General features: G+C 41.5%; 1 protein-coding gene across 3 annotated transcripts in view; it reads right to left on the bottom strand.

The window, feature by feature from the left end:
* Positions 1-27444, bottom strand: part of NEO1 (neogenin 1) — a 389148-nt gene that overhangs the window by 192956 nt on the left and 168748 nt on the right. For all 3 annotated transcript variants that reach the window (XM_090029933.1, XM_090029932.1, XM_090029931.1), the window contains exon 3: positions 1342-1617. In XM_090029933.1, coding sequence (XP_089886059.1) covers positions 1342-1617 — 276 coding nt within the window. The remainder of the gene's footprint in view (positions 1-1341; positions 1618-27444) is intronic.

Consider the following 27444-nt stretch of genomic DNA (forward strand, 5'->3'; position numbering starts at 1 on the left):
TCCAACTATTTTAGTTGGTCTAATAAAGGATATCAGATTTACCTAAACAACATTTTCTGAAAGCAATTTTGGGGGTTTTTTCTTTTCTTTTTTTTTTTTTTTTTTTTTTTTAAGGTGGGGGTTTTTTTTAATATTGAACAGACATCTCAAAAAAGTCAGATTTTCAGAGGTTGGATACTCAGTGCTTTCTGAAAGTGAGGGACAATCTTTAAAGACCTTTAAAGGTCTTGAGATGGGTACTGCAAACACTGAAGGACTTATAAATACTAGTCACATTCAAAAACACTGCCCAAGTTATTTCAAACATCAGCCAGCCACTTGAAAAACTTTGTCCTCAAGCAAGTGGTTAGTCTCCTTCTTCAAAGCTGCCTAGTCTGAAATAAATCTTTCCAGTGTAGGAACCTTTTTACTGAACTTTTCCAAGAAATCTTTTCTTGATAGCAGAGCCCTTACTTAGAGCAAGGATAGTAGTGGCAGACCTAAAGTAACCAGGCAAAAACCCTCTGCCTTGTTGCACAGTTAGCTAGACCTAATCTATAAGGTTTAACCTTACCTCTTTCCAGGATACTGGAAGAGATGGACTATTTTCATGTGGTACAGAGAATGCTTTTCTTAAATCAGGGTGTCAAACTCAGCCAGCCTGAGGCTACCCAGGGCAGTCTGTGAACCAGATCTGGCAATGCTGCAGCCAGCACACAGAGTGTTGCAGCAGTGGTCCAGCAGTGTTGCACTGCACACTGTGCTGTATGTGGCTCCCCAACAGACAATCCCAGAGTGCTAGCTCTGGCAATGGTCAGGATCAGGCCCCAAGCTGTCTGTGCGTGCCAGAGCCAGTATACAGGGATGTCTGGCAGGGGTCACACATAGCACATGACCCGTGCCAGTCCACTGTGCTGTAGGCAGTGCCCATAGAACTAACTATGCTCCAGCAGACTCAATCAATTGAGCCTGCTCTAAAGCGCTCTAATTACAGAGTGTCAGAGCAGCCTCACTGCTTGTATACAGGTGCCCCAAAAGACAAAAAAGTTTTTGTCTAACTGAAGTCTTTAGGCTTAACATGGACGATTTAGGTGACATGTAATGGTTTATGATATACAAGACATCAGATTAACTGATCCAATCATCTCTGTCTGCCCTTTCACTCTGCACTCCCTTGTAGCAGGAGGCTGTGTGCAGCTATTCCTTCCACTCGATCTGGTAAGTAATACTATTCAGGTTTCCTTTCTTCTCATTACTAACACAAGGGGATAAGACACAAGTATTTTCTTAATCATATTTTCAATGGAAAACCAAGGAGCAGAAAAAAAAAAAATCAATAAAAGAGAATAGATTAATGAATACCTGGAAGAATTTTAAGCTCTGCCTCATCACTGTACTTGGGGGACCCACCACTTTCAATGATGCAACGATACAGTCCTTCATCCCCATCCGTTGCATTGCTAATGATCAGAGCTCCACTTGGTAGTTTAAATATGCGGTCATCCAGAAAAAGTGGCTGACGGGTCTGCTCCCACCTCACAAATGGTACTAGATCAGCATTAACTTCACAGTTAAGAATTGCACTGTTTCCTCTATAGACAGATGTCGATTCTGGCTGACTGATGAACCTGGGAAGTCCTAGGAAAGGTAAAAAGAGAATAGAAGACGTTAAGGTTAAGACAAACTCTCGCTATGTTGAGGGTCACAGTATTATCAAAAATCTGGACTTATAAATTTAGCAACTGAAAAAACAAGCTGCAAGCCCTCTCTTTAGAATCAGCAGATAAAGATCACAAGGAACAAAACAAAAGCTACATTGCATCTACATGGGAACTTAAATATGTTTAACTGGAGAAAAGAAACACGGAGGGCTAGACTATAAAAGCCTTTATGTAAGCCTCTGAAAGGGAGAGGAAGCAAGCACTTCTTCATCTGCATCTACAGGGAGCACTCTGTATAGCAGAGATAAGTGACAACACCCTGACAGGTCCTCTCCATGCTCACACACTCCCTACTTATCCAGCTGTGTATGCTTTGGGCCAAGCTGGAGCATGTAGTCACTGGTCCAAATAAGCTCTACTTTCTCTCTGCCTCCACTGCGCACATCTATGACTATCAAGGAGCAGAGCACAAAAACCTACACTGTGCCAGGACCTGATGTAGGATCCTGGGAAAGGGTAGAAAGCTCACTGCACGCTCCTACTTCCCATGCCATACAACCTTTACTATTCAACCTCTTCTGTTAACTGCAAACACCTGAAACTGTTTACATACGGTAAGAGAGGTAAGAAATTAAAATAAAAGTAAGGACATTTAAGTGTTCTACCACATCAACATTAAGGATTCACTGCATAAATGGCATACAGATATAGATTTAATGTCACAGTCATTTAGCTGGGATTTTCAAACAAGCCTTAGAGAAACAGGTGTTAAAATCCCATTGAAATGCAAGGGAACAGCGATGCTTAATTCCCTTAGGCTGCTTTGAAAATCCCAACCTTAAAATATTTCTGCTCTGGTACACATGGTAACAAGACTGATTTAGTCTCTTAAAGTCCTCATATACACATCTGGGGGGATGGGAGAGTCAACACATTTTTGAGTGCTTAATTTCTTTGTTGTATTTTGCAAAGAAAATTCCTGATTGCAGCATTATGAACAGGTTTTTAGTGGGTTTTTTTTAATCATGAGACAGCCTTAAAACTGATCTGTGCATCCCAGGACATGGTAGTGCAGCAGAAACGCCAACAAAATGGATGGTTTTATTGTCTGCAAAGCTTCTGCATGCAGTAGCCCTCAATGAAAACCTGTACAACTGAAAATAAACATGTCCTAATTAAGAAGTTTGTTGACGAGTTTCCATGACATAACATCCATCTGAATTTATGGAAAAAAACTGTCAGTTGTATGGCTTCATGCCACCCATGCTACCAGAGTGGTTTTTAAGTTTTCTAAATGTCACACTGTATAAGAAAAAGTTTAATAAAAGTTTCAAATAATACCAGTGTGAGGTGTCAAAGGTGTTTTGTATAGCTTGACAGTTACTTTTCCATTTAATGATTCATTCTAAGGTTAAAAGGCTTGCAGAAATTCATAGATAACAGCTTGAGAAAAAGATGAGAGTTTTTCCCTTTAAAACACAAATTAGCACAATGTATTTAGAAACATTAAATGTTAATAAGTCAGGAAATAGAAAAAGTTAAAGTTCCAACACCAATTTATTCTTAATTTCACCCTATCTTTCACAATCTAATTTTCCAAAACACTTCAGAAACCATGAAGAAATTACCATATTTACTCAAACATAAGATTACTCTGAATATAAAACAGCCCCCTAATAACGAGATTCTGTATCTGGAAAATTTATAATATTGTTACAATTTTACAGGTATAGCATCTAAGTCTTGGAGGTTTGCCTTGAATTTGTCCTGTCCACCCTCCCACACTGCTACACAACAGGGAAAATAAATCTTGCATTGGGGGAAATCAGGTATCCCACCTGCCCTCTGCCCCCCAGCCCTTCTTGCCCTTGAGGGGGAGGTCACTATGGAATTTACCTGGAAAGTCCCTCACCTTCCTACACTGTAAGCTTGGTGAGAGGAAGCAGGGAAAAAGGAACCATTCATGACCAAGCAGCAGTGAAGAGGCCAGCTTGCAAGTGAATTTGCTAGGAAAAGTCCGCTTGGAATAGAGACGGGAAGAGAGAGAGAGGGGTGGCAGATTAAGAGACCTCGAGAAATGGTTGGAGGACATCACAACACCAGAGCCACTGCCACTTCCAGCTCTTCCTCTATTCACACCTACAAGGTATCTGTCCAAGCAGGACTGCTCACCGAGGCTTCTACACAGGTCCTCGTTTGACACTGGGGAGATTGCAGATTGCAGATATGTCCCGGTGACCGCCAGGTGGGAGACTGCCTGTGATGTGAGCAGTGCCTCCTAGTGGTGTCCTTTAGGAAGCAGGCAAGAGAGTTACAGGAGGCGGCAGCAAGGCTCTGAAGCATCCTCTGCCATGAAAACTTCATAAATTCAGTGCTGGAAGAGACCTCTAGGACCGTGAAGGAAGAACTGTCAAAGATGGCACTAGAAAAAGAAGATCACATGGACTCCCAAGAAGGTGGAAACTGGAAGCTTATGACTTCTGGCAACAAGCAGAAATCTTCAACGCCACCTGCAGTAGTTTGCCTGGAGAACAGATATGGAGCCCCAGCAACAGGGGAGGAAGAACATCTCTATTGGTGGAAAAAGCCAGACCAAGCATCCCCAAAGTTCGAAGGATCAAGACCACTGCCACCAATAATAAGTGATGGGTAGTTGCAGTTGGAGACTCCCTTCTGTGGGTTATGGAGGCATCCATCTATTGCCTTGACCACACCCACATCTAGAGCTAGTCACTTTGTCATATAAAGCAATCAGGTTGATCAGGCATGACTTTCCCCTGGTGAATCCATATCCTAATCATCTCCTTCTCCGCCAAGTGCTTAGAAATGGATTCCTTGAGGATCTTCTCCATGATTTTTCCAGGGACAGAAGTGAAGCTGACTGATATATAGTTCCCTGGATCCTCCTTTTTTATGGGCACTATATTTGCCATTTTCCAATCATTCAGGACTTGATCTTGTCATGAGTCCTGGGATCCTCCAAAAATTCATATGAAGGTGAGGGACACAGCAAACTGGTCCAGCTCTACCTCATGGAGGGCAGGACCATACTAATCATATGTGACAGACTGAGAATCCGAGTGAACTGTTTTGAGCCAAGTTTGGTGATGTTCACAAAAACCTAAAGGCTGGTGAAGAAACAGGAATAATTAATTGGAAATGGGCAAGAAAGGGCAGCTATATACATGCTCGAGGTCTGGTGGGAAAGGAGCATTAGAGCAGATCTTGGCAGCTGGTATGATTAAAATGCCTGCAGTGTGTCATGTATTCAGTGTCCCACATTTCAAAATGGTGGTGGGGTACTTGACTAAAGCTCACTACAGGCATGCGGCTGCATTTCCAGACTCAAAAGTGAACATCTGTTCGCTTGCTTATTAGTTCAATCTATGCAGCTTAGACTAACCTGTGAAAATTGAATCGACTCAGCCTTGGGCTTTTTGACTGTCTGTACTTAGCCACTGTGACAACCTACACAACCTTACATATTGGGGGTCGGACCTGATGATTTATTTAGGTCCCTTCTGACCCTAAGCATTATGAAACAAGAGCAAACCAAACGCCTTTGTATATAAGCCACGCCCAAAAAGGTAGAAGAGTAAAAGTTTTCCCTACTACATGATGCAGGAGAATATTCCTGTAATTTGTATATGCAGCAGGTAGACTTGCTTCATCTGTATAGAAACTTATGCATGTTTCCACCAAGTAAGCAGGGAATAGATGACTGCAAAGAAGTGGAATTAAAGTGACATCAGAACTTAAAGAATTTCCTGACTTTCAAATACACTCACAGTCTTCCACGTACTCATGCCAACTAAAACACATTTTCAACCTTTAAAAAAACATTAAGTATTTTAGTGAACATATCAACTAAAAGCTAAACAAAATTGAGTTTTCCAAGGTAGATTAAGTATACTATCTGCCATGTATTTTTATATATTCCAGAGGGATATGAAAAGCCTCAATAAAAGTGAGAAATTCAAGCAAACACTAGTACAGTACTAACGGAAGAAAAGTCTAATTTACTCCAGAACTAGGTCAAAATTTTCACATTATTTTGTAAGTCATCAAAAGTTTTCCCTAACAAAGCACAAGTCAACATAGATGTCAAATAAGAAATCTTACTCAGGGCAGGAAATACTTTGACTGTCAGAGCTGTTGAAAGTAAAAGCAGAGGAATAAAGCACATATTAATCTAGACTTTTCAGTTAAAATCTACAAGGCTACTCGTGCAGGCCTTAAGTGCGAAAGTCTGAAATACACAAACATATAGCTCAACGTACTGAATTAATATATTCCAGACCCAAAAAAACACTTAAAAGTCACGTTTCCACTCACTCTGCCAACACTCCTTCTCTTTTGCCAATTATGTCTCTAGACAGCCTTGTCCCCTCCAATAAGGAGGTAAGACCAGCTGCCTATGCTGGATTTTGGACAGAAGCAGCAATACATCATGACCTCTCTCCTGCAACTATATGCATTATAATGATAATAAAAAAACCCTAAATCTACTTTTCTGGCAAAGCGACTGGGAAAGAAGCATATTTGTCCCAGGGGCCACAGAAGTCAGATAGGATGATGAGGGCCACAAAAGTAGAAACTATGTTAGGCAGTAGCTGCAGTTTAACTTTCATTTTAACCCACTCTCCACTGACTCTCTCAACTTTCTGAAGCTTTCAACTTTCAAGATCAATTTCTCCAGGCTTAAACTCAGCACTAAATTGATTTTTTTTTTTTAAGTCTGAGTAAATATGGTTCAGGAGAGTAAGTAAAAAGGGAATGATAAAATATATTATCTCACCATTATAAAAATAATCCCTGCAATTTTTTTTTTACTTAAATAGCTTGTGTGTCAAAATGACAAGACGGCCAAAGGATGACATTTTTGAAGGAATAACCCTACCTGAGAAGCATCTTTACTTTCTCCCACAAAAAGGGGCTTTGACATGACAGAGTTGAGAAACGTACAAAATTAATATGTGCATATCAGTTTTCCTGATTTTCTCTGCCCCCTTCATAAAGTCTGTAGGTAAATAAGGAGTTGCCTCACACAGAACATGTGTTATGAAAAGAAAAGTCTAATAAAATATATGGAGGACTCCTGCAGATTTTAGGTAAATAGAAAGTTGACGGAAGGTTTTGCAGAAAACTTGGCCTCTGTTCTTAAAATTCTTTTACAGTATTATCAAACCCTCCTAACTTCTGGAAAACAGCACACTGTGCAAGGGCTCAACACATTTTACACAATTTACACTTTTGTATTTCCCAATGAATCTTTCATGTCCGTGCATTTTAATTATGGCCCCTCTTATTTGATGTTAGGGAAATTTAGCAATACAGCTATTTTAAAATGGTTATGCCTAAAACAATGTATTAAAGAGTTTGGTTTTTTATGTTTAGAGCATCCAAAGTGATGGTGAATCAGTTAGGTTCTGAAGTACCCCAAACTCAGATCTCTGCAAGAGAAAATGAAACAGGAAGTTATGTGTATTTAAACAATATCACACAACACCATTTCAGTTACATTGCTGCACCCCATATTCTGCAAATGCACTGATGACCACATGATCATACCATATGAACTCAGCAAGAGAATTTTTAATGTGCTAACTAGCCCAGCAGTCTCCACTATCAATCACAAACACTTGCTGAAATAAGAAATTGAGCAAGCCAGTGAACTGACCTACAGAGATAACACCTTTATCAATCACTTGAACAGTGATTGTCCTTCCTTCAAGGGGCAATCAATTGCCCTTCCTTCAAGGGCAAAGATCATGACAACCAAAAGCCTGGAGAAACCCGAAGGGGCTGAAGTGAAACTTGAAAGAGAGCAGAGTGTAGCTTTTATGTACATCACATGGAACATTTTGACGTCTCGTCATACCCGTCTGGAACCTAAGAGCAACAGGATTAAGAGAAGCATCCCTTGTATCAGAGGTGACCAAGTGTTTCCCTCATTCTACTGCCCCAATGAAAAGTTAGATGATCATCACCTTGAAATGTTTCATTAAATCCAACATAAGTTCATACTATCCAATTTCTTGGAAATTATGACTGGAATGAATACATTCCATGAATATGAAAAGGGATATAGCTCCCTGTTGAGAAAAGAAAAATAACAAAATAAAAATAATCTTGGAGAATATTGGACAGAATATACTATTCAAGATACTGCCTCCCAAGCTCATGAAAAATAATTAAAGCCCATGTTCAAAAGAAAGACAAGGTTAGTATCCAAAGCACTACTTGGCCAACTTGGGACTGGAGAGCTACCTTTCTAGCAAGAAATGAATAAATGTTTCATGTTAAAAGATCCACAAAAGTTTTGCTGATACAGCTTTTAAACTCAAGGTGTGAAGAAGAAGAACACTTCATACAAATACAATATTTGAGATTGAGAACATGATTAAGAAGCATTCCTAAAAAGTTGTGCTTCCTTTGAAAGATGTAAGAAAGTTCAAACTGTCATGCTTACAAACCAGACACACTCCTTTTCCCTGTACTGCAATAAGTTAGAGCAGCATTTCTCAACCCATGGGTTGCGACACAAAAGTGGATTGCACGAATATATGAAAGGGTTGTGAACAAACTTTAAAAAAGTAGATCAAGAAACTTTAAAAATAGATTCTCCTTTAGAGGAGAAAAATGTGGGAGACTGTGGCTTTTCCCTTGAAGGCTGGCAGAGCTCTGCTGGGATGCATTTGCTGTCTTGTTCTGAGACTAAAAGAAATGCAAAACTCTAGAACTCTTGGTTCAGAGATGGGCTGGAGGAGCACCAGCTGGGCTGGGGAGGTGGGAGACTATGGGTTGAGAGCAGTGTTGTAGCAACAAAGTTTGGCGCCCGGGTCAAAACCCACTGTGGCAGCCTGCCCTCACCCTGAACTCTGATCCGAGGGACACATGCCCCCCCAACTATGCTTGCCCAGGAGTGCACACAGCAATGGGAGCTGCCCTTCTTCCATCCCTGTGCCCCCACTAAACAAGCCACTCGCAGCTCCATCCCGCGCCCCATCCCGGTTGGGCAGTGCCTGTTGGTTCCCCTTTACTATAGCACTGGTGAGGAATGAGAGGCAGTTAAACTATTTACTGGGTTGGGACTGGCCATCAATGTTTACAAATGGGTCCTGGTACAAGAAAGGGTGAGAACCACTGAGTTAGAGCATTACTGGTGCCAATCTTTATGTGACCTGATTCTGGGAAAAATCAGATTCTCATTTCCTAACACAGGAACACTTAAGGACATGCAAGAGGTAACTTTTTTTTAAATGTTGTGCAATTGCTGAATGTTTTTTCAGAGAAAGGATATCCAAGAGTCTCAGCTGTCCTGAGACAGGGGTTTTCAACCTTTTTGAGTCAGTGTACCCTCAGTGGCCAGTCAAAAAGGAAAGGGTCCCACAATGGCCAATTGGGGAGCTTCCCCCTATCAGCCACCTTCTTCAGAACCTCTCTTCAGCAGTGAGGCCAACACAAGTTTGATCGAGAAAGAGAAGCGCATCAATACTAATGTAGCTATCCCCTAATGGTGAATCAGTGAAACTGCACAAGTATTGCAAAATGCAGTCTAAAACTTTAAAACAGAAAAACACTTTTCCTTTAACTGTCCTAAGTTATTTTTGAAACACTACTGTTACTTTAAACAATAGGGGGTAAATCAAGTATAATTAAGAATACTGTCTCATTAACCCCTACACTACTGGAATCAAGTTGCTATTTGCTCCACTGATATTTGTCCATTAAAATTCCAGTGAAGTCAATACAAAGTCAGCATGCACCTGCTACCTTCAACAGTATAGCAGGTGCATGCTAACAGCATCCACTGGGAACATTCAGCAGTAGTCAACTGATTCATTTATGAGAATGACTCAGATGTGTACAATAACTGATTAGTGAAATGCCAATACATTTTTCAAAAATGAGTATATTAAACAAGATTAATGTAAAAGCAGTGGGATCACTACCAGAAACAGTCCAAGAAATTATGTTAATAAATCAATAATGACAAATTACTATTCAACTGACTGGGAATTTATTCAAAAACTCATGCCACCATGGGTAACAGCACTTACAGCTCACCATGTACGCAATCCAATTTCAGAATTGCCAGCTTCTCCAAAAGCATGCTGAGCATAAGCAGAAAATAATCCTCCAACATACAGAAACTTTTAAGTACCAAGAGGTAGTATATAGACTCTGCTATGTTTTTAAGAATATAAAACCTTTTCTAAATTTAAGAAATACACACGGTTGTACAGGGTGTGGGGGGAGGCATAATCTGTACCCATTGCTTCTGGCCTTCCTTGGTCATGGTACGATATCTTTGAGGGATGGTACACACCTACCAGTTGGTCAATTAAAGTCATTATTTAGGAATTCTCATGAGATCCTCACTGATGTTAGGCTCTTAGAGGAAAGTCAGCAAGTAATGCTTTCTTTTTTCTCTTGTTGTCTAGGAGAGTACATCTCATCCTGATTGGTATCCAGGTTGTTCCTTATTGGTCTAATAAAAGATATCATCTCTACTACGAGTCCCAGTTGCCTTCTCACCCTGATAGGCACCAATATACAAGCCTCTCTCATCTCCCATCTCAAGCACAGGAGTGCATTGTAAACTATCAGCCTTTAGGAAACCCCAAACTAGCACTGAATACCTTCTTTAGCAATCCCTCACAGTTGAGGATGATTGTCTTATCTGTGGGTCTGGAGATGCATGGAAAAGCTAGTCCAGGATTGACAAACTCTGTTTCAGACACAATAGCAGAAGTCAGGGGTCAGCAACCTTTAAGCAGCAGTGCATCAAAATAAAGCAAGTGGGTCCAAAGGTAAGCCAGCATTTGCAATCCAGCTGCCATTGCCACTGCTCCCCTGCTTCTGGTTTCCCAACCCCCACAAATTGCCACCAATATCCTAGCTCCATGGGTCAAATAGAACCATTCTGCAGGTCAAATCTGGCCCATAGGCTATAGGTTGCTGACCCATGCTGGAGTTGTTCATCAACCTGTACTCTACTCTCTACACCAACTTCCCACAGGTGCACGCTCTCTCTCTTCTCACAGGCCTCAGAAGACTTCAGTTGAGGTGGTTGTAGGCCCCTATCTCCTCCTCTCTTAAACAATTTCCTTCCATCTTATCATCCCTTACCCCTCCCAAATCAGTTTTTATATTACCTTCCCATCATTGCCTTGGTCTACCTCAAGGTCTGATACCTTCCACCTCAGCTTCCAAAATTGCCTTGAATTGCTCATTTCTCAGTCTGCATGATATGCCCTGCCCACTTCATGCTCCGTGCTCCTATCTAACTCAAAATCAAATTTGAAGATTCAGTCCTTATCTCCAAGTTACTAAGGCCTGAGGCCCAGCATATCTAGAAAAGGCTGCCTAAACTTCAACATGAAGAACATGATCAACACCCTCAAGAATAATGGAGTTTTTAAATCTCATATATGCCAGAGGAGGAGAATAGCCAGGTCCAATCCAAGACCCAATTAATGAACTTCTGCAGGAATAAGGACCCAGACAAACCACACTGCCTTCTTCTCCAATTACAAGTCATACTTCAACCTACATACTCTTAATATAAGCAAAACTACATGCATTTTTAAATAAAAATACTCTACCAAAACAAAACACTACATTGTGTACACTGATCTCCCCTTCAAAAGAGAAAAGAAAGAAACCAAACTGGATATTACTTATGTCACATACCAACTTAAAAGAAAATCACTCAGCTGATTCAGTGAGGATGGAAAATAAATCAATATAGGAAACAAGCCGTGTTTTAACTTTGCCGACTTTACCGAATAATGCACTTATCTTGCATGTTTAGTTACTCCCAAAAATATCTCAAAACTTCACATCTTTCCTTAATATTTGCAATGGCAGCCAATTTCAGCCATATTGAGAGAGCCTGATACTCTGCTGCCCTGTACCTGGAGGAGACATACCCTAATACCAAGTAGAATAAGTAGTTGTAAAAAGGCTACCAAATTGAGAACCATGTATAGTGGAGCAAAATATGACAAAATGTGCAAGGGAATAAAGATTTTAGCCTTATCCATCAATGAAAAATTAAAGAAAACAGAAGAAACTTCAACCTGTAAGTGCCTCAAGTAGCTTGGGTAAATGCTCAGATGACAATGACCTGGCTAGAGAAAATGCACAGTGAACCAAAACATTTAAATTAATTTTATCTATTTCCTCCACCCTATTCCTCCACTTAGCATCCTGCTTTCCCTCCTATAGTTATGTTTTAAGCAATTTTCTTTCCCCTACAAATTTTGCCATTATAACATGGCAGAAGAAAAATGGAACGTTAAGTGAAAGAGTATGACCTGTTTCTCTATTACATAAATAGCTATGTCCTAAATAAATAGGGAAATCCTGCTGGGAAGCAGTAGGGTATAGACAGGCTCTAATCCTGCATTACCAAGCACAGTCAGATCCTAGACTAGAGATCTATAAACACTGGTCCTCTTTGCAGGTCTTGCCCCCAGGCCATGCTTTTAAATTGATGAATTCATGGCAGTTAAGTCCAACTCTCCCCTTCTTTTTAAAACAGCAGGGGAGAACAAAAAAGGTGAAGTAACTTGTACCCTTTCACTTTAAAAACACTCAATCTATCCTGAAGGGTCTTTCATTTTTAATTTATTCTTCAACTGAGCTTGATACCTTACACATTATTTAGATTTTCAGCTAATTCTGAAACAAAAATTGACATTTTACCAGTCCTTCTGTTATAAGCATCCATTAAAATAACACAAAATTTTGCAATCCTGAAATATTACCTCAAATTCATTATCTGGATTATACACTGATTTTTCAAAAAGTGGTCCAGGTTGACTGCTTTATAGTTCCTTCTACCTAAAAACATGGCAACAAGCAGTGACTTCAGAGAACATAAGCTGCTTTTTTAAAATGCAAAATCTGCTTATGGAAAATGTAGAACCACTTTTGGGAACAAACCGTCTCTTCTTTCTGGTTCCTCGATTTCTTACTGAAGCACACTGCCAAGTTCTGGATATAATGTACCCACTGTTACTAAGCAGTCCATCTCTGAGTGACTTTCTCCAACTGCCTCTCTGGATTTCAATTCAGAGGTATTTTTCATACTATTTCTTTTTTTAATTTACTGTTTTGGGGTTTTTTAAATCATTTCATCTATAATTCCTAGGCTACAAAGCAGTATTTCTATTTATTCTTTGAGACATTCTTATAGCACACAATCACCATATGCTCTGAACACTTCTTCTTTAATAGACAGTCATTCTAAATTTTAATAGTTTAATGACTGTCTATTAATAGTTAATAGACAGTCATTCTAAATTTTCAGGAGTTAGTACCATTTCTCCTTAAAGCTTCTTTTCAGAAAAATATTCCACATTTTCAAATAATGCCCCCCCCCCACTTTGCCATTTTCCATTAAAAATGTTGAGCTTTTACTTCCCATTTTTCCTGGAGACCTCCTTAGAGAAGTAGCAAAATGGGACATCTGATGTCACAGGACAAGGATGAACAATTTCAAGAAAAGGGAAGAATGTAGTCAAGTGTTAAAATTCTGTTAAAACCAATTTAAATCCAAATTTCAAAACACACATGGGGGGGAAAAAAATCTTCTCCAAGACCATGGTGAGACGTACATTTGAAGCACTCAAAACTCTGCTCCAATTTGGAATGCTTCAAAGCCATGCAGACCTGTGACTAATCTCCTGCACTGAAGCTGTTAAAAAAAAAAAAAAAAAAAATCACTGAAGTGGCAGTGCTCTCCAGCCATAAGGTACAATAGGGAGAGGTGGAGGGAAACAGAGCACTGTGCTTCACTGTGTGTGTAAAACATTTCAGGAAATTTTGCAAGCTGTCCTCCTTGATTTTGGAGAAGTGAAGTCCTATCATTTCCCATTAAAAAAGAAAGAAAGAGAAAAAGGCAAAGATAATTTTTCCCTGCAGTTACTTTTAAAAGTAGTCTTCACTGTCTGACTACAACTTTTAATGTTCTGTACATGTACATGCCTCACTGGCTAGGGACAGACATTACGCACAAACCAGTTTAAGTGATTAGAAAGTGGTTTAAACCTGTAACAGAACAGATGTTCAGTGCACATAACCCAGTTTGAAAGTGGCTGAAAACAGTTTAAAATAAGCCTGAAGGTATTATCAGACTGAACTGATTTGGCTAAAACCAGTTTATGCAATGTCTGTCCCAGACCCCTTACTCATTTAAAATAAACTAGAATCCCTCAGCATCCCGGCATGCTCTGTGGGTTGGGTGGAGCTCTGCTCCACATCAGGGCTGGCCCCGCCCCTCTGCTCCCTGCCTGGAGCTTGGCAGAGACTGCAGGTAAAGCAGCATCTGCCTGGTTTCCCCCTGCCTTACCTCCCCCCCCCCACTCACTGCTTGCTGGACAGGCAGAGATCCCCTCAACCCATCTGCCACAGCACGGACCCCAGCCCACGGACCAGAGCCATGTGGTGTGGTAGCTAATGGTGTGTGTGCATGTGTGCATGAGCGGGTACCTGTATGTGTCCATGTGGTATGGGGGGGGTGTCCAATTTCACTGGGACAGGCAGACACAAACAGTGGCTGCTGAGGGCTTTTTGGAGCTAATCAACAGGTCAGCTGGTAAGCTGTTTCAGAAGAGTTTGAACTAATGGAGAAAGGCTATTGTTTTGCTGATGAGGTGATAAGCACTGTTCTCAGCCCCCTGCTGCCTTGCTTACCTGTCAGTTTGCTGCAGACAATATAAAAAAGCATGGAGGGAGATTGAAAAGCTCCATACCATCAACAGATGCATGCACTGCACACACACACCTCTTGCCTCAGAGTGCTAGCCCAGGGCTGGCATCTGGCAACACTCTTGCCCCTTGAGCAGACAGTAGGGAAAAGCCTGGGATGGTGCAAGCAGGCCTCCCTAATCAGAGCATCCTGCTGGGGCCTGGCTACATCCCACCACAGCTCAGCACTATGGGAAGGGAAGAAAGGGCTGCTCTAGCACCCCCTGGTTTCTAGGCTGAGCCACTGCAGGTATGTACCTGCATTTCCTCAGTCCAGAGGGGATGTCTGTCTGGTTACAAACTGGTTTAGCCTAGCCAGGTTAAACTAACCTGCAAAGATTGAAGCAATTCAGCTGCAGGCTTTCTGAATGTCTGTCCCTAGCCATTATATTTAAATTCTTACCTACTACCAAAAGTCCAAACTATCTTATATGAAACGGAAGTCTCTTATAAGAGGTTAGTCATTCCACCTGTCCATAAACGAAACATAAAATAGATAAACAACAGAATCTTCTCCATTGCCTGGAATCAAAATTCTTGGATTTCAATCACGTAAAGTTAAAGACAAAGGTGCAGAAGGGTACCCTGAATCTCAAGCTTCTCCCACAAAGGGCACTGAGTCAGTGAAATTCAAGAGTGAAGCAGGATCAGAAGTCAAAAAAGAAATGCTTGAACCTTCACTGGCTCCATCTTTCAGGTGCTTTTAATTTAAAAAAAAAAAAAGGACAATGTCCAGAAGCCAAGAGACAGGAGTATAGAATGCTGCAATGTAATATTGTAGAAAGGTTTAATCAGCCTCTATGTGGTATGACTTCATTATTCACTGGCAGCAACGTTACAATTATTTTTAGGCCATCCCAAGTAAGCACCAATAAAACTCTTTAGATGAGCACACATTTACAAATAGTTCTTTTTTTCTACTACTTATCATGAAGTATTATAAAAGTATATTACTTTAGTATATACTGAAATGCACGAACATTAAGAGCCTCTTTAAACTTCACTACCTGCCCTGCAGAAAAAATGTCTTGAGTAAGTATACTTAATTGTCATTTAATTCACTTTCAACATTTCCATACCTTAAAAACACCAATAATAAACATGGCAAAAAGGTTATTTAAAAAGAGACTCAACCCATCACACCCAACTCTCCCTACAATGGAACAATGAGCAAGAAACAAAAAGGAAAGAAAGGAACTACTTCAACCAAAAGTAACTACAGTTCTCCCAATATAATAATAATATTCCAAGGCAATATTACTACAGAGAGCTGTAAAGGATATATAAACCAAATAAAGGAAAGGGTATGTATGGATATTTCAATTTTCAATATGGAATCCCTCTTAGAAGAGACTTGTGTGATTTCCTCTTACTCTCCAGGTCTTTTGCAAAGAGTAGAATAAGTAAAACCTCTTTCTGAAAGAAAAAAATGTCATATTTCCAATTAATAGAGACTCTGTAAGTAGAAAAAGAAAAGTGGCCCTGCTGCAACTCAGAAGGCAGCACTCCAAGTGTTTAATAATAATTAGTTGGCAAAACTCTGTAAGCAATACTCACGACTCTCTAATTTGGTGCAATGAAATCTACAGGTGGCACATTATGACAATATGTTTATTATTAAAATATACATTAAATTCAATTGTAACAATAAAAGCTAGAAACATAATATATTAGAACACCCAAGAAAAATTTATACTTTGTTCATCTACCTCTGTTTATCTCTTCCCTAGGATTGCTTTTCATGAATGTAGACTGCATTATAAAACCATAATCGTTTGTTATTTAAGTATTATGTACCCATATGGCATTATACACTTGTTAAACAATGTGTAGTTTAAGCTATTTTCCCCCCCCTTCCTGCATGTCAAAAAGCATATGGTGGAACAAAATTGTTCAAAAGCTCAAAACAGCCTCTCTAAAGGCTCATTTATAAAGAACAGTATTTCAAGGTATTATTTTTTTATTAGTATATTTACGTAGGAGCCCTATGACGAACAAGGATCCCATTGTGCTTGTACTAGACACATACATAATAAAACACTGTGTTAAAGGAATATATTTATGAAAAGAGATTTTAATTACTGTTAATTTTGAAACAAAACACACTGAATACAGACAAGTTCTACAATACTGACGTTTTTTTCTATAATGTAACTTCCTAAGAAAAACAGACAAACCTCTGTGTACCAAATTGGAGGCTTAATCACAATTACTCTCTCTCATTTTCATAGATTTCATAAACTTCATAGACATTCGGGCTAGAAGGGACCCCGAAGGATCATCGAGTCCAGCCCCCTGCCCCAGGGGCAGGAAGTCAGCAGGGATCATAAGATCCCAGCAAGATAAACATCCAAATGTATCTTGAAGGCATTCAAAGTGCGTGCTTGAACCACCTACGGCGGCAGTCTATTCCAAACCCTAGGGGCTCCAACAGTAAAGAAGTTCTTCCTTATGTCCAGCCTGAATCAGTCACAGCAGAGTTTGTAACCATTCAATCTTGTCATCCCTTGAGGTGCTCTGGTGAACAGACATTCCCCCAGATCCTGGTGAACACCCCTGATAAACTTATAGGTGGCCACCAGATCGCCCCTGAGCTTGCGCTTTTCCAGGCTGAAGAGTCCCATAGCTCTGAGCCTCTGTTCATAAGGTCTATTTTCCTAACCTCTGATCATGCGTGTGGCTGTCCTCTGGACTCTTCCACATCCTCTTTGAACGGTGGAGCCCAAAACTGGACACAATACTCCAGCTGTGGCCTCACCAAGGCCAGGTACAACGGGAGAATGACGTCCTGAGATTTGCTTGAGAAGCATTTACGGATGCAAACCAGTGTTTCGCTCGCTTTACTAGCCACAGCATCACACTGAAGGCTCATGTTCATCTTGTGGTCAATCATGACCCCCAAGTCTCTTTCATCTGTATTGCTAAACAGCATAGCACTGCCGAGCCTATAAGGATGCTGCAGGTTTTTCCTCCCAAGGTGCAGAAACTTGCATTTTTTGATGTTTAACACTATCAGGTTCTTGTCCGCCCATTTCATGAGCCTGTCAAGATCTGCCTGGATCACCCTCCTGTCCTCAGTTTGATGCCCGCTTCTGACACCAATGTCTACATCACTGATGAAGATGTTAAAAAGTATAGGCCCTAGGACAGAGCCTTGAGGGACCCCACTGGTCACAGCGCACCACAATGATTGACTTCCATCAACCACCACTGTCTGGGTCCTACCGCGGAGCCAATTCCCAGATTGAGTTGTGGTCGAGGCCACAGTTAGCCAGTTTTGCCAAGAGGTGATCATGGGATACCAGGTCGAAGGCTTTTTTTAAAGTCAAGATATATGACATCAGTCTTTTCACCCCTTGTCTAGGTGATAGGTCACCTGGTTGCGAAAGGAAATGAGATTGGTCAAGCAAGACCTACCCGCAACAAACCCATGCTAGGTATCCCTAAGGATATTGCCGTGAGCTAGTCTGTTAAGGATGGCCTCTTTGATAATCTTTTCTAAGACCTTCCCCAGGATTTAAGTCAGGTTGATGGGCCTGTAGTTTGCCAGATCCACTTTCCTCCCTTTCTTGAAGATAGGCACCATCTTGGCCTCTTCCAATCTTTGGGCACTTCACCAGAGCGCCAGAAGTTCTCAAAGATACATGCCAGGGGATAAGTTATGATACTCGCCAGCTCCTTGAGTACCCTTGGGTGTAAACCGTCAGGGCCGGCTGACTTGAAGGTATCCAGCCTGTCAAGGTGTTCCTTCACGAGGTCAGCTACAATGGAGAGTAAGGAATCTCCTTCACCCGGGCCTCCCTGACCCACAGTGGGCAGGGGCGTCCTATGGGACTGGTGAAAAACTGAAGCAAAGTACCCATTAAGAAAGTTTGTTTTTCCTGGGCATCGGTTGTCAGTTTTCTCTTAGAGTGATTTTGAGATCTGTGGTGTTCCCCCCACCCACCCTTAAGTCTTGGTGGATTCTCCAAAGATATTGCTACTTAAGCTAAACCAATGTTTTTATTTAAGTTACACAGATTCAACAGTTATTTTCCATGTAGATACATTAGGTGAATTTATTCTGAGATCTTAACCAATTGCACTGCTTTTTTGATTGAAAACAATAAGAGGTGGTCTCATAATATGATTTCAGTTAACGTTTATAGAAGTTAGCAAGGAGACACCATCAAACTATTCTTTAATTTCTTAGTAACAAATAATCCTTTAGATTCTAGTCTGAAAGATAGATTATTTGCATTTTTACCCTCATGAATCATTCAATGGCAGCAAAAATATATTAGGTATTGATTTTAGCACACTGAAGGAAAATGTTACTGATCCAGAAAACAGGTTAATAAGCTCAATTACAAAGTTTTAGCCAAGTATATTATTCATTTGAAATGTTCCAAAAAGGTGGTAAGACAAACACACACACTAATTTAATATTTCTCTATGTGCCTGTATTAAAATTCAGGCATTCCAAGAACTAAATCCTACATTTAGACTATGACTGGGAAAAAAATGGTTGCCTACAAAGTCCAGGTTATAGTAGTAATGCAAACTATCTTCAACTTTGTGCAGAAAACATTGTTCAAATGGTGCTTAGACTGAATCAAAGATGAAGTTAATTGTGGCTCATGAAAGCTTATACATCCTACAATTCAATTAGTCTACAAGTGGCACTTTTACCCTGCCTTTTGCCCGACTTCAGTCTAACAGGGCTAAGTACTTCTCACAAACTGGACTATGTTCTCTTTAGTTCAAAAACAAAAAAACACTGCTTGGGACAAAGGCAATCCCTGTGTTCTTAGAAAAAATAGTTGGTGGCCATCCTGGCTTCACTGAAGTTTGAATTTTGTCACTGACTCTAATAGAACCAGTATTTTCACCCCGTGTTCCCTTGAAACATAAGAATTTTCTTAAAAGGTCTACCCCAGCAAGACTGGCCAGTACCAAGTGTTTCAGAGATCGCAAAAAACTCCAAAACCCAAAAATACCATAATTGACAATTTTTGAATAACTTGCATATAACCATATATGGGAAATTTCTTCCCAGTAAGTTAGTGGATGCCATATGCTTTGATCACTGGAAAGTTGCTGCCTTTATAAATGCTCTCTTCTCTAATGGGACCATTGTTCTCCATGTAAATGATTTTTACAACTACTGAGTACTTGACACTATTGATATCCTGTAGCAACAAACACAATGGATAACTTTTAAAAAACAAAACAAAGTGTTTCCTTAAGTTACACATTGATTTACTTTTTCCTTACAAATCCCCTTGGTCTTGTATGAGAAAAGTTGTGTGGAAATTATCAGTTTATTCTACACTAATCAGTGGTTTGTAAAGTTCAACCATATTCTAAATTTCTTCTTACATTATATCTGTGTTTCTTATCTAATCATTTTGGCTATGTCTCCAGGTCTTTTTCTATTTCTGCCACATGGGAATGGAGTGACTAGATCTGAATACTGCTGTCAAAATAAGTGTAACAATGGTTTATAACAAATTTGATATTATTCCTTTTATGTTGAAACACTTTTTTTTCCCCATGACCACTCCCCTGAACTGAGCAGTTGTGGAATCATCTGCAGTAACATCAAATTTTTTCCCAAATTTCAGTAAGAACCCAGTGTACAAGTAGTCCAAATTATTCTTTCTAATGTCCATGACTTTACGTGTGTTACCCATAAATTCCCACTGCATTATGCAGAGAACTCACAATTGCATTGAGCAACTGCTTATCTGCCCCAAAGGATTGTTACTAATAGCATTATTTTTGTGCTTGAGACCCTGTAATGAACCAAAACCCCATATACAAGGTACTGTAAAAAGGGGCTAGGGACAGACATTCAAAAAGCTGGAGCCTGAACTGATTCAACCTTTGCAGGTTAGTCTAAGCTGTCTAGGCTGAACCAGTTTGTAACAGGACAAACTTTCTCTCTGGACTGTCAATGCAGTTGATCAGGCCAGGCACCATGGGGTCGCCAAAGCACACCCTTGACTGTAGGGATGCTACACTGGGGGGCATGGCCAGTCTGGGCTGAACTGGCCATTGAGGGGTTTAATTCCCCCCTCTATTGCACCAGCAGGGACCCAGGTGGGGTCTGCCAGGCACTCCCTCCTCGCTGCTGCAGCAGCGGGGCACCATAGCTCCTGAGGCGGAGCGGGGCAGACAGGAGACTTAATCTGTCCTCTTCCCCAACTGGCAGCCAAGTCTGCCTGCCTGGGAATAGGCCCCCTGCTGTCCCCTCCACTGGATGACGGAGGGAGGAGGAATAACCCCTGACTCCCCACCCCAAAGTACCCTGCCGGCCAACCAGCGTCTATCTGTACACCCTCACCACAGCTGCAGTGGGAGTGGTCAGGGCCCTTGCTGGGGGCAACAGCCCGTGTCATAATGTGGGGGAGCATAAGCCCCTTCCCGGAGGGGATGCTGTGGGGTCAGCAGACCTGTGGCAGGTTGCACATGGCAGCACTAGGGTCCTGAGCAGGCCAGAGCCCTGAAGCCTCATGCAGCAGTGCCGCGCTCCACAGAGCAGCCCCCACCAAGAAGGGGCTAGCAGTCCGGGAAGCTGTGATGAGCACCACTCACCACTCCAGCTGCTGGGCAGGGCTGGGGGCCCAGCCCCCGCCACTCAGTCTGTACTCAGGGCAAGCCTCCTCCCAGCAAAAGGGGGCTTGTTCAGCTGCTGGCCCCAAGCCCAGGCCAAGTGGTGGCTGCAGCTAGGCCAGGCAGACTTCATGAGACTGCAGGGTCTGCCCGGCAGCCACCGCCGCTTTGTACTAGGGGCCAGCCCCCTTATTTAACCACTGGCCTTGAGCACAAGTTGACAGGTTGCAGCTGGGCTGAGCAGACCCCACTGCGGTGCCAGCAACATCTGCTGGCAGGGGTCTTGCCCCAAGCACAGAGGAAGGGGCTTATTCAGCGGCTGGCACTGCAGCAGGGTCTGCCCAGCCCAGCTGCAGCCACCACTCAGCTTGTGCTCAGGGCCAGCAGCTGAATAAGCCCTGTCTTAATGAGAGGGAGCTTTCCCCAAGCACAGACCGAGCGGCAGGGGCCAGGCCCTGTCGCCACCCAGCAGCTGGAGTGGCGAGCAGTAAGTGACCATAATGGGCAGCAGTCCCTTCCTGGCAGGGGCCACTCTGTGGAGTGCAGCAGTGTTACGGGGTCTTGTAGGGCTCTGACCTGCTCGGAATACTGGTGCTGCCACACGCAGCCCATCACAGCTCTGCTGGCCCCACAGTGAGGGGCTTGTGCTCCCTCACATTATGACAGGGGCTGCTGCCCGCCCACCCCCCCTCCCCGCTGCAGCCATGGGGAGGGGGCACAGCCAGGCAGGGCCCCTGGGGGGGAGTGGGGCAGGAAGTGCAGCGGTGAGGGCAGGCAGGGTATAGGGGAGACTAATTCTCCTCCCTGTCCACCTCTTCCTCAGCAACCATGGTACCCCGCTACTGCAGCAGCAAGTGGGGAGCACACGGCAGACCCTGCTCGAATCCCTGCTGGTGGAATAGAGGGGGGAATTAAACCCCTCCCTGACCAGACCCCCCATCCCTGCCTGTCCCTGGCTCTGGCTGGGGAGCAGAGGGCTGGCACCAGTCAGCTGGGCTGGAGCAGAAAGCCCAGCCCAGAGAGCATGCTGGGATGCCGGGGGTTTCTGGTTTAACCTAAACCAGCAAGGAGGCTGGGACAGACATGGCATAAACTGGATTAAGCCAAATCAGTTATGGCTGATACTACATTAAACCAGGTTTATCTCAAACCAGTTTCAACCATTTTCAGACTGGTTTATGTGTACTGAATGTCTGTTCTGTTATAGGTTTAAACCAGTTTCTGATCACTTCAACCAGTTTATGTGTAATATCTGCCCCTACCCAGGTAGAGCAAAAAAAAAGACTACCTGAATTCAAGACAAGCAATGGATCTAGAGAGCACAGAAAAACAATTAAACCAGACAACATAGGTCAGCATGATACACAATAGTATCGGCACATCAGCATTCTAACCCTTGTCAAAATGGGAGTTAATTGTTTAACGTACTACAAAAAAAAAAAGAGTTTTAAGAAAGGATTTTAGAAAGTTTAGAAAGGAAAATGAGTTAGTTTTCTGGACATTTGCAAAAAGTTCCTCTCCAAAGGTACAAGGAAAAAGCACAGAGCTGTTTGCTTTGAAAATTACAATGTAAATAATAGAGGTTAGTGTGATGGATCAGTTGAAGACAGCAGTCAACATCTCAACAGAGAATGAACACTACTGAATAGGGACTAATCTGTGAAGGTCCTTAAAAATATAGTAGTTTATGTTGAATGTGATAGAAGAATGGTGTGATGTAAAGATGGTGACACGATGAAAGCACCAGGTTAGCAAAATCATCTTTGCAGCAGCATTCTACATAGATATGAGCAACTTAGTACATTTGTCAAGGCCAGATAGAAGGACACTGTGGTAAACCGAGATGTTAAGTGAGAGTTTTAACTTGCTAATCTTAGAGTTATTATGTAAAAAGAAAGAATTTGTAACTTAGACATAGTCTGGATGTAAGGAACTGAAAAAAGATCCCAGTGTAAGATGATGTCCAGGTTATGATGGGCCTGAGTGACAGGCAGATTGGTGGTACTGTCCACAGTAATAAAAGAAAGAAGGAAACAGGGTCATGGGTTTAGCAGATTAAGAGCTCTGCCTTGGCCATGCTGACCTTGAGATGTTAGCTAGAGATCCTCCAGAGAGATGTAAGACAGAGATCAAGATTTTAATTTGGGCAGGAGAGAGAGCTGTGAGCAAACAATATAGAGAGAGTAGTAGCTGGAATTTCTGTACATGAGAAGATGATCTAAAAATAGTATACAGAGGAAGAAAAGAGTATGAAGGGCAGAGCTCTCCAAAATTCCCATAGGAATCTGGAGGGTGTGAGGAGGCAGATCCTCTGAAGAACAGTGAAAGAGTCATTACAAACGTAGGAGAGGATGAAAGAGCAATCCATGGACTTTGCCTGCCTGGCTCTTGAGTCTGTCGTTCCAAGTGCCCAACATACACATATGGTTATTGGTGGAAACAATACAGAAATGCAGACTGTGGTTTCCTCATTATACGGATGATTTCCAGCTTCATTAGCCCAAAGAGTGCAATTTAGGCACTTATCCCAAATGAGGTTGGTAAATACATGTGGTTTGAGAGAAGCAACTGAAGGACCTGGTAACTATGCAAGCTCTTTTGATTTAGGCATGTCCATAACTATAACTCAAAGTGTTCATATTAGCAGACTCTTTCTGGGTATCAAGTGAGCAAGTTATGATATTATTGCTAGTGTATGTGGACTCATCAAAATTAAATAAGTGTTTCACACAAAGAGCATAATACTAGAAGATAATCTATGAGCTACATCTTAAGATCACTTGAATGCTTCAGACAGTTAAGAATATGGCTTCCCACTTAAACAGTATTTCCTGCTCAAAGCACATTATGCTTGTAGCTCTATAATCTATACTGGCTTCAAGTCAGTTCCCACATGTCATTGAGGATGTTGATTTAACCTATAATGAAAAACAGCTTTGAGTCCTGGCTATACAAGATGTCATCTCCCTCAGTCCATATAATAGCACAGCAACTCAGATCAGCCAAGGTAACTAAGCAAACAGTATCCAATTTGAGTAAGAGGATGATAAAGAAGATTCAAGTTTATTGTCTCCAGCTGGTCAGTCAGAGCTAGAAATGAAACTTTGTGGCAGAGCAAATAAATATTTCCCTTGATGACTGGATTCTCTCTTGCGAAGAATGGGGATTTTTATGGATGGTGGTTAGTGATGTTTACCATAGTAAAAAGTGGGTGAATGTCAACTAAGGTCATGTGCAAGCATTACATTTTTTACTGGGAAAATTGCAGCTCTCTCAGCAGAAACCACAAGTGTACAGGCATTCACACAGTTTCTCCCAGAATAAAAATAGCAGTTTGAGAGAAAAATACAGGTTTCCCTCGCTTTATGTGGGTTCTGCATGTGTAAATTCACTGTTATGCAATGATCCTTGTTATACCAAAAAATTCGTTATATGCAAGGTAAATTCACTCTTATGCAACTGGTGTGGTGGAAGCCTGCAGTCAGCTGCTTAATGCGGTGCATTGTGGGAGTGACGTGCACCAAAATATAGTCTCCTGTGTGGATCTGTGCTCCTTGCTCGTTGCCTGTGATGTTTCTGTAGTTGCCATCCCCGCATTAACCACCACCCTGTGGTTGTGTACTGTCTGCTGTTGGCGAGTACCCAAATTGTCTTGTAAAAGTGATAGAAATGGGTCTGGGGGTCAGTACAGTCAACATCTTGGAACGTATCCCTATATGTTACATTGTAAAGTGTGCTCCCTTTATGTGAATTTGAGTTATGTGCCACTTTCCAGAAATGCATGTACAGCATAAAGCAACAGAAACCTGTAACTCATCTCTCATCACACAGGGGTCACTCCCCAAAGAAGCTGTCCCAAGTAAATGAACACCTGTACACTTCCCCCACCCTGGACTCCTCCAGCAGACTAGGAAGAGTTGAGAAGCAGGGAAATGCTCCCTATACCTTCCCAAGACTGATATCACCCCACTCTAGGGAAGGTATGGGGAGCCCCTGCTACCTAGAGGTACGTAGAAAAAACATATAAAGCTGTCTCTATGTGCGAGTCTCCGAATCTTTCCAAATCTCTCCAAATCAATTTGGAGGGTTTCAATTCGATTTGGAGAGATTAAAGGGTCTTCTGATTCAATTCAGAGATTCAGCCACCAAATTGGGCCAAATCTCTGCCAAATTGAATCAGGGATCGAAGCTTCACACAGCCCTACTGCTTACTCTGGTGTAAGGAGCAGGCTGGGGCTTTGACCTACTGCTCCAATTCCCCCTGGGGGCAGAAGAACTGGAACAGCAGCTGTTCCCTGTGCTTTCCCAGGTCAGAATCATCACAATCTGAGAAAGCTGAGAGAAGTAGGGGAAAGGGAATAGTAGCAGGAAAATGTCCACTGCTAGAAATGAATGCCTATTCATGGCCTAAGATTGATTAGACCAGGGCTGTCAAGCTCATCTGGCCTCACAGGCCAGAGAAGTTGTACAAGGGCTGGTCCACAGGCTGGGTGACTGGTATGGGGCCATCCTTGCAGATCCCATCCCCATGCAGCACCCACTCCAAAATGGATTAAAAAGAAGGATTTTTTTAATGACCATTTCTTCAGTGAAAGTTGTGGTTTTGGTTTTTTTTAATAAAATTAAGCAAAAAAGATTTGCAGAATATGGTTAAACGCACAGATATGGCATACATTCATGTTGTCTATTTTTTCATGCCCATAAAACTTTAATATACTGGATAATAAGGCGTATTTCGAGAAATCAGTGCATATTTCAAAGAAATAGTCCATACATGCAAACTGTTTCCACAATATACACATATATTATAAACAGACAGATAATAAAAGTCTCTGCTATACTTTTAAATAATCTCTGTTATGCTTTTGAATAGGACAAAGAAAAATGGCTTAATTCATACATCTGTATATATATTCCAAGTTAACAGCCTTAAAGTGACATATGACAGATGACCTTTTTTGCAAGCGTACACAGTAACGATCAGCAACTACTAATTTACAGATGCATGTGAATCTTAAATATAATCCCTTCTAGGTTTGATGGGCATGATGTTTTTGTGGTCTTTGATTTTTCATATGTATTGAATTGGAAGCATTCTAGAATTTGTGCATTTCTTTAGAAATTAGGGCTGGAAGGGACCTCGGAAGATCATCGAGTCCAGCCCCGCGCCCAAAGGGCAGGAAGTCAGCTGAGGTCATAGGATCCATAAGCATCCAATTTGCTCTTGAAGGTGTTCAGAGTAGGTGCTTGAACCACCTCCAATGTCAGGCTGTTCCAGACCTTGGGGACTTCGACAGGAAAGAAATTCTTCCTTATGTCCAGCCTGAAACAGTCTCGCAGTAGTTTATAACCGTTCGACCTTGTCATCCCTTGGGGCGCTCTGGTGAACAAATGTTCCCCCAGATCCTGGTGGTCACCCCTGATAAAGTTATAGGTGGCCATCAGATCTCCCCTGAGCCTGTGGTTTTCCAAGCTAAAAAGCCCTATGGCTCTCAGCCTGTCGTCGTAAGGTCTGTTTTCCTGACCTCTGATCATGAGTGTGGCTCTTCTCTGGACTCTGAGTTCTGTCAAGTCAAAGGTTTAATTTAATGAAAAACTGATTAAAAAAAACAACTTCTAACCTTAAGAATGCTGTCTTAAGGTTAGTATGTTACTAACAGTCTGTGCCTACCAAATCTAATTAAGGACTACTGAGTAATTGATGCTAAAAAGCAAGTTTTCAAAGTTATGCATTCTGAAATATTAATATGCTATCATATTCTTTTGCAAGTATCAATATACAGAGGCTCACTTTAATAAAGTTCCTCAAAAATCTTGTGTTGCTTCTTAACATGGTCAACATAGAGATAGGTAGTGTTGGAGTGATCATGTAATGGTCCAGGAAATATGTGAGAAGCAAATTCTGCAAGTGATATATTTTATTGGACCAACTGCATGTTTGGTATAGACAAAGACAAGCTTTGGGGTATTACAGCTGATCCAATAAAAGATACTACTCCACAAAAATTCTTGCCTCCAACACAGCACAGGAACAGCCATCCTTATAAAATCAGACCAATAGTCCATCCAATCCAGGATGACAACTCCAGCAACAGTAACTTGAGATGAATAATAATCTATCCGCAAGGGAAGTTTATTTTCTAACGACATGCAATTAGGGGGTTGTTTATGTGACAAAACTTAAGAATTTTATATTCTCATTATAAATATAATTGTATTAGGATAAAAATAAATCCTTATTAAACTCTTGGCTTCAGTGATATCTAGTGACAAGTTGTACTAATTACTTCTGCATTGCTTTAGAAGCATTTCCTTTTCTCACTTTTAAATGTGTTGCCTATCAATTTCACTGAATGTCCTCTTGTACCCCTATTACAAGATAAGAAACAGAGCACCCAATATAATTTCTTTATATCATTCATTATTTTGCATTTCTGTCATGCCA

This window comes from Crocodylus siamensis, chromosome 15 (assembly GCF_052110815.1).
Source record: "Crocodylus siamensis isolate JL-2025a chromosome 15, ASM5211081v1, whole genome shotgun sequence".
Lineage (NCBI taxonomy): Eukaryota > Metazoa > Chordata > Crocodylia > Crocodylidae > Crocodylus > Crocodylus siamensis.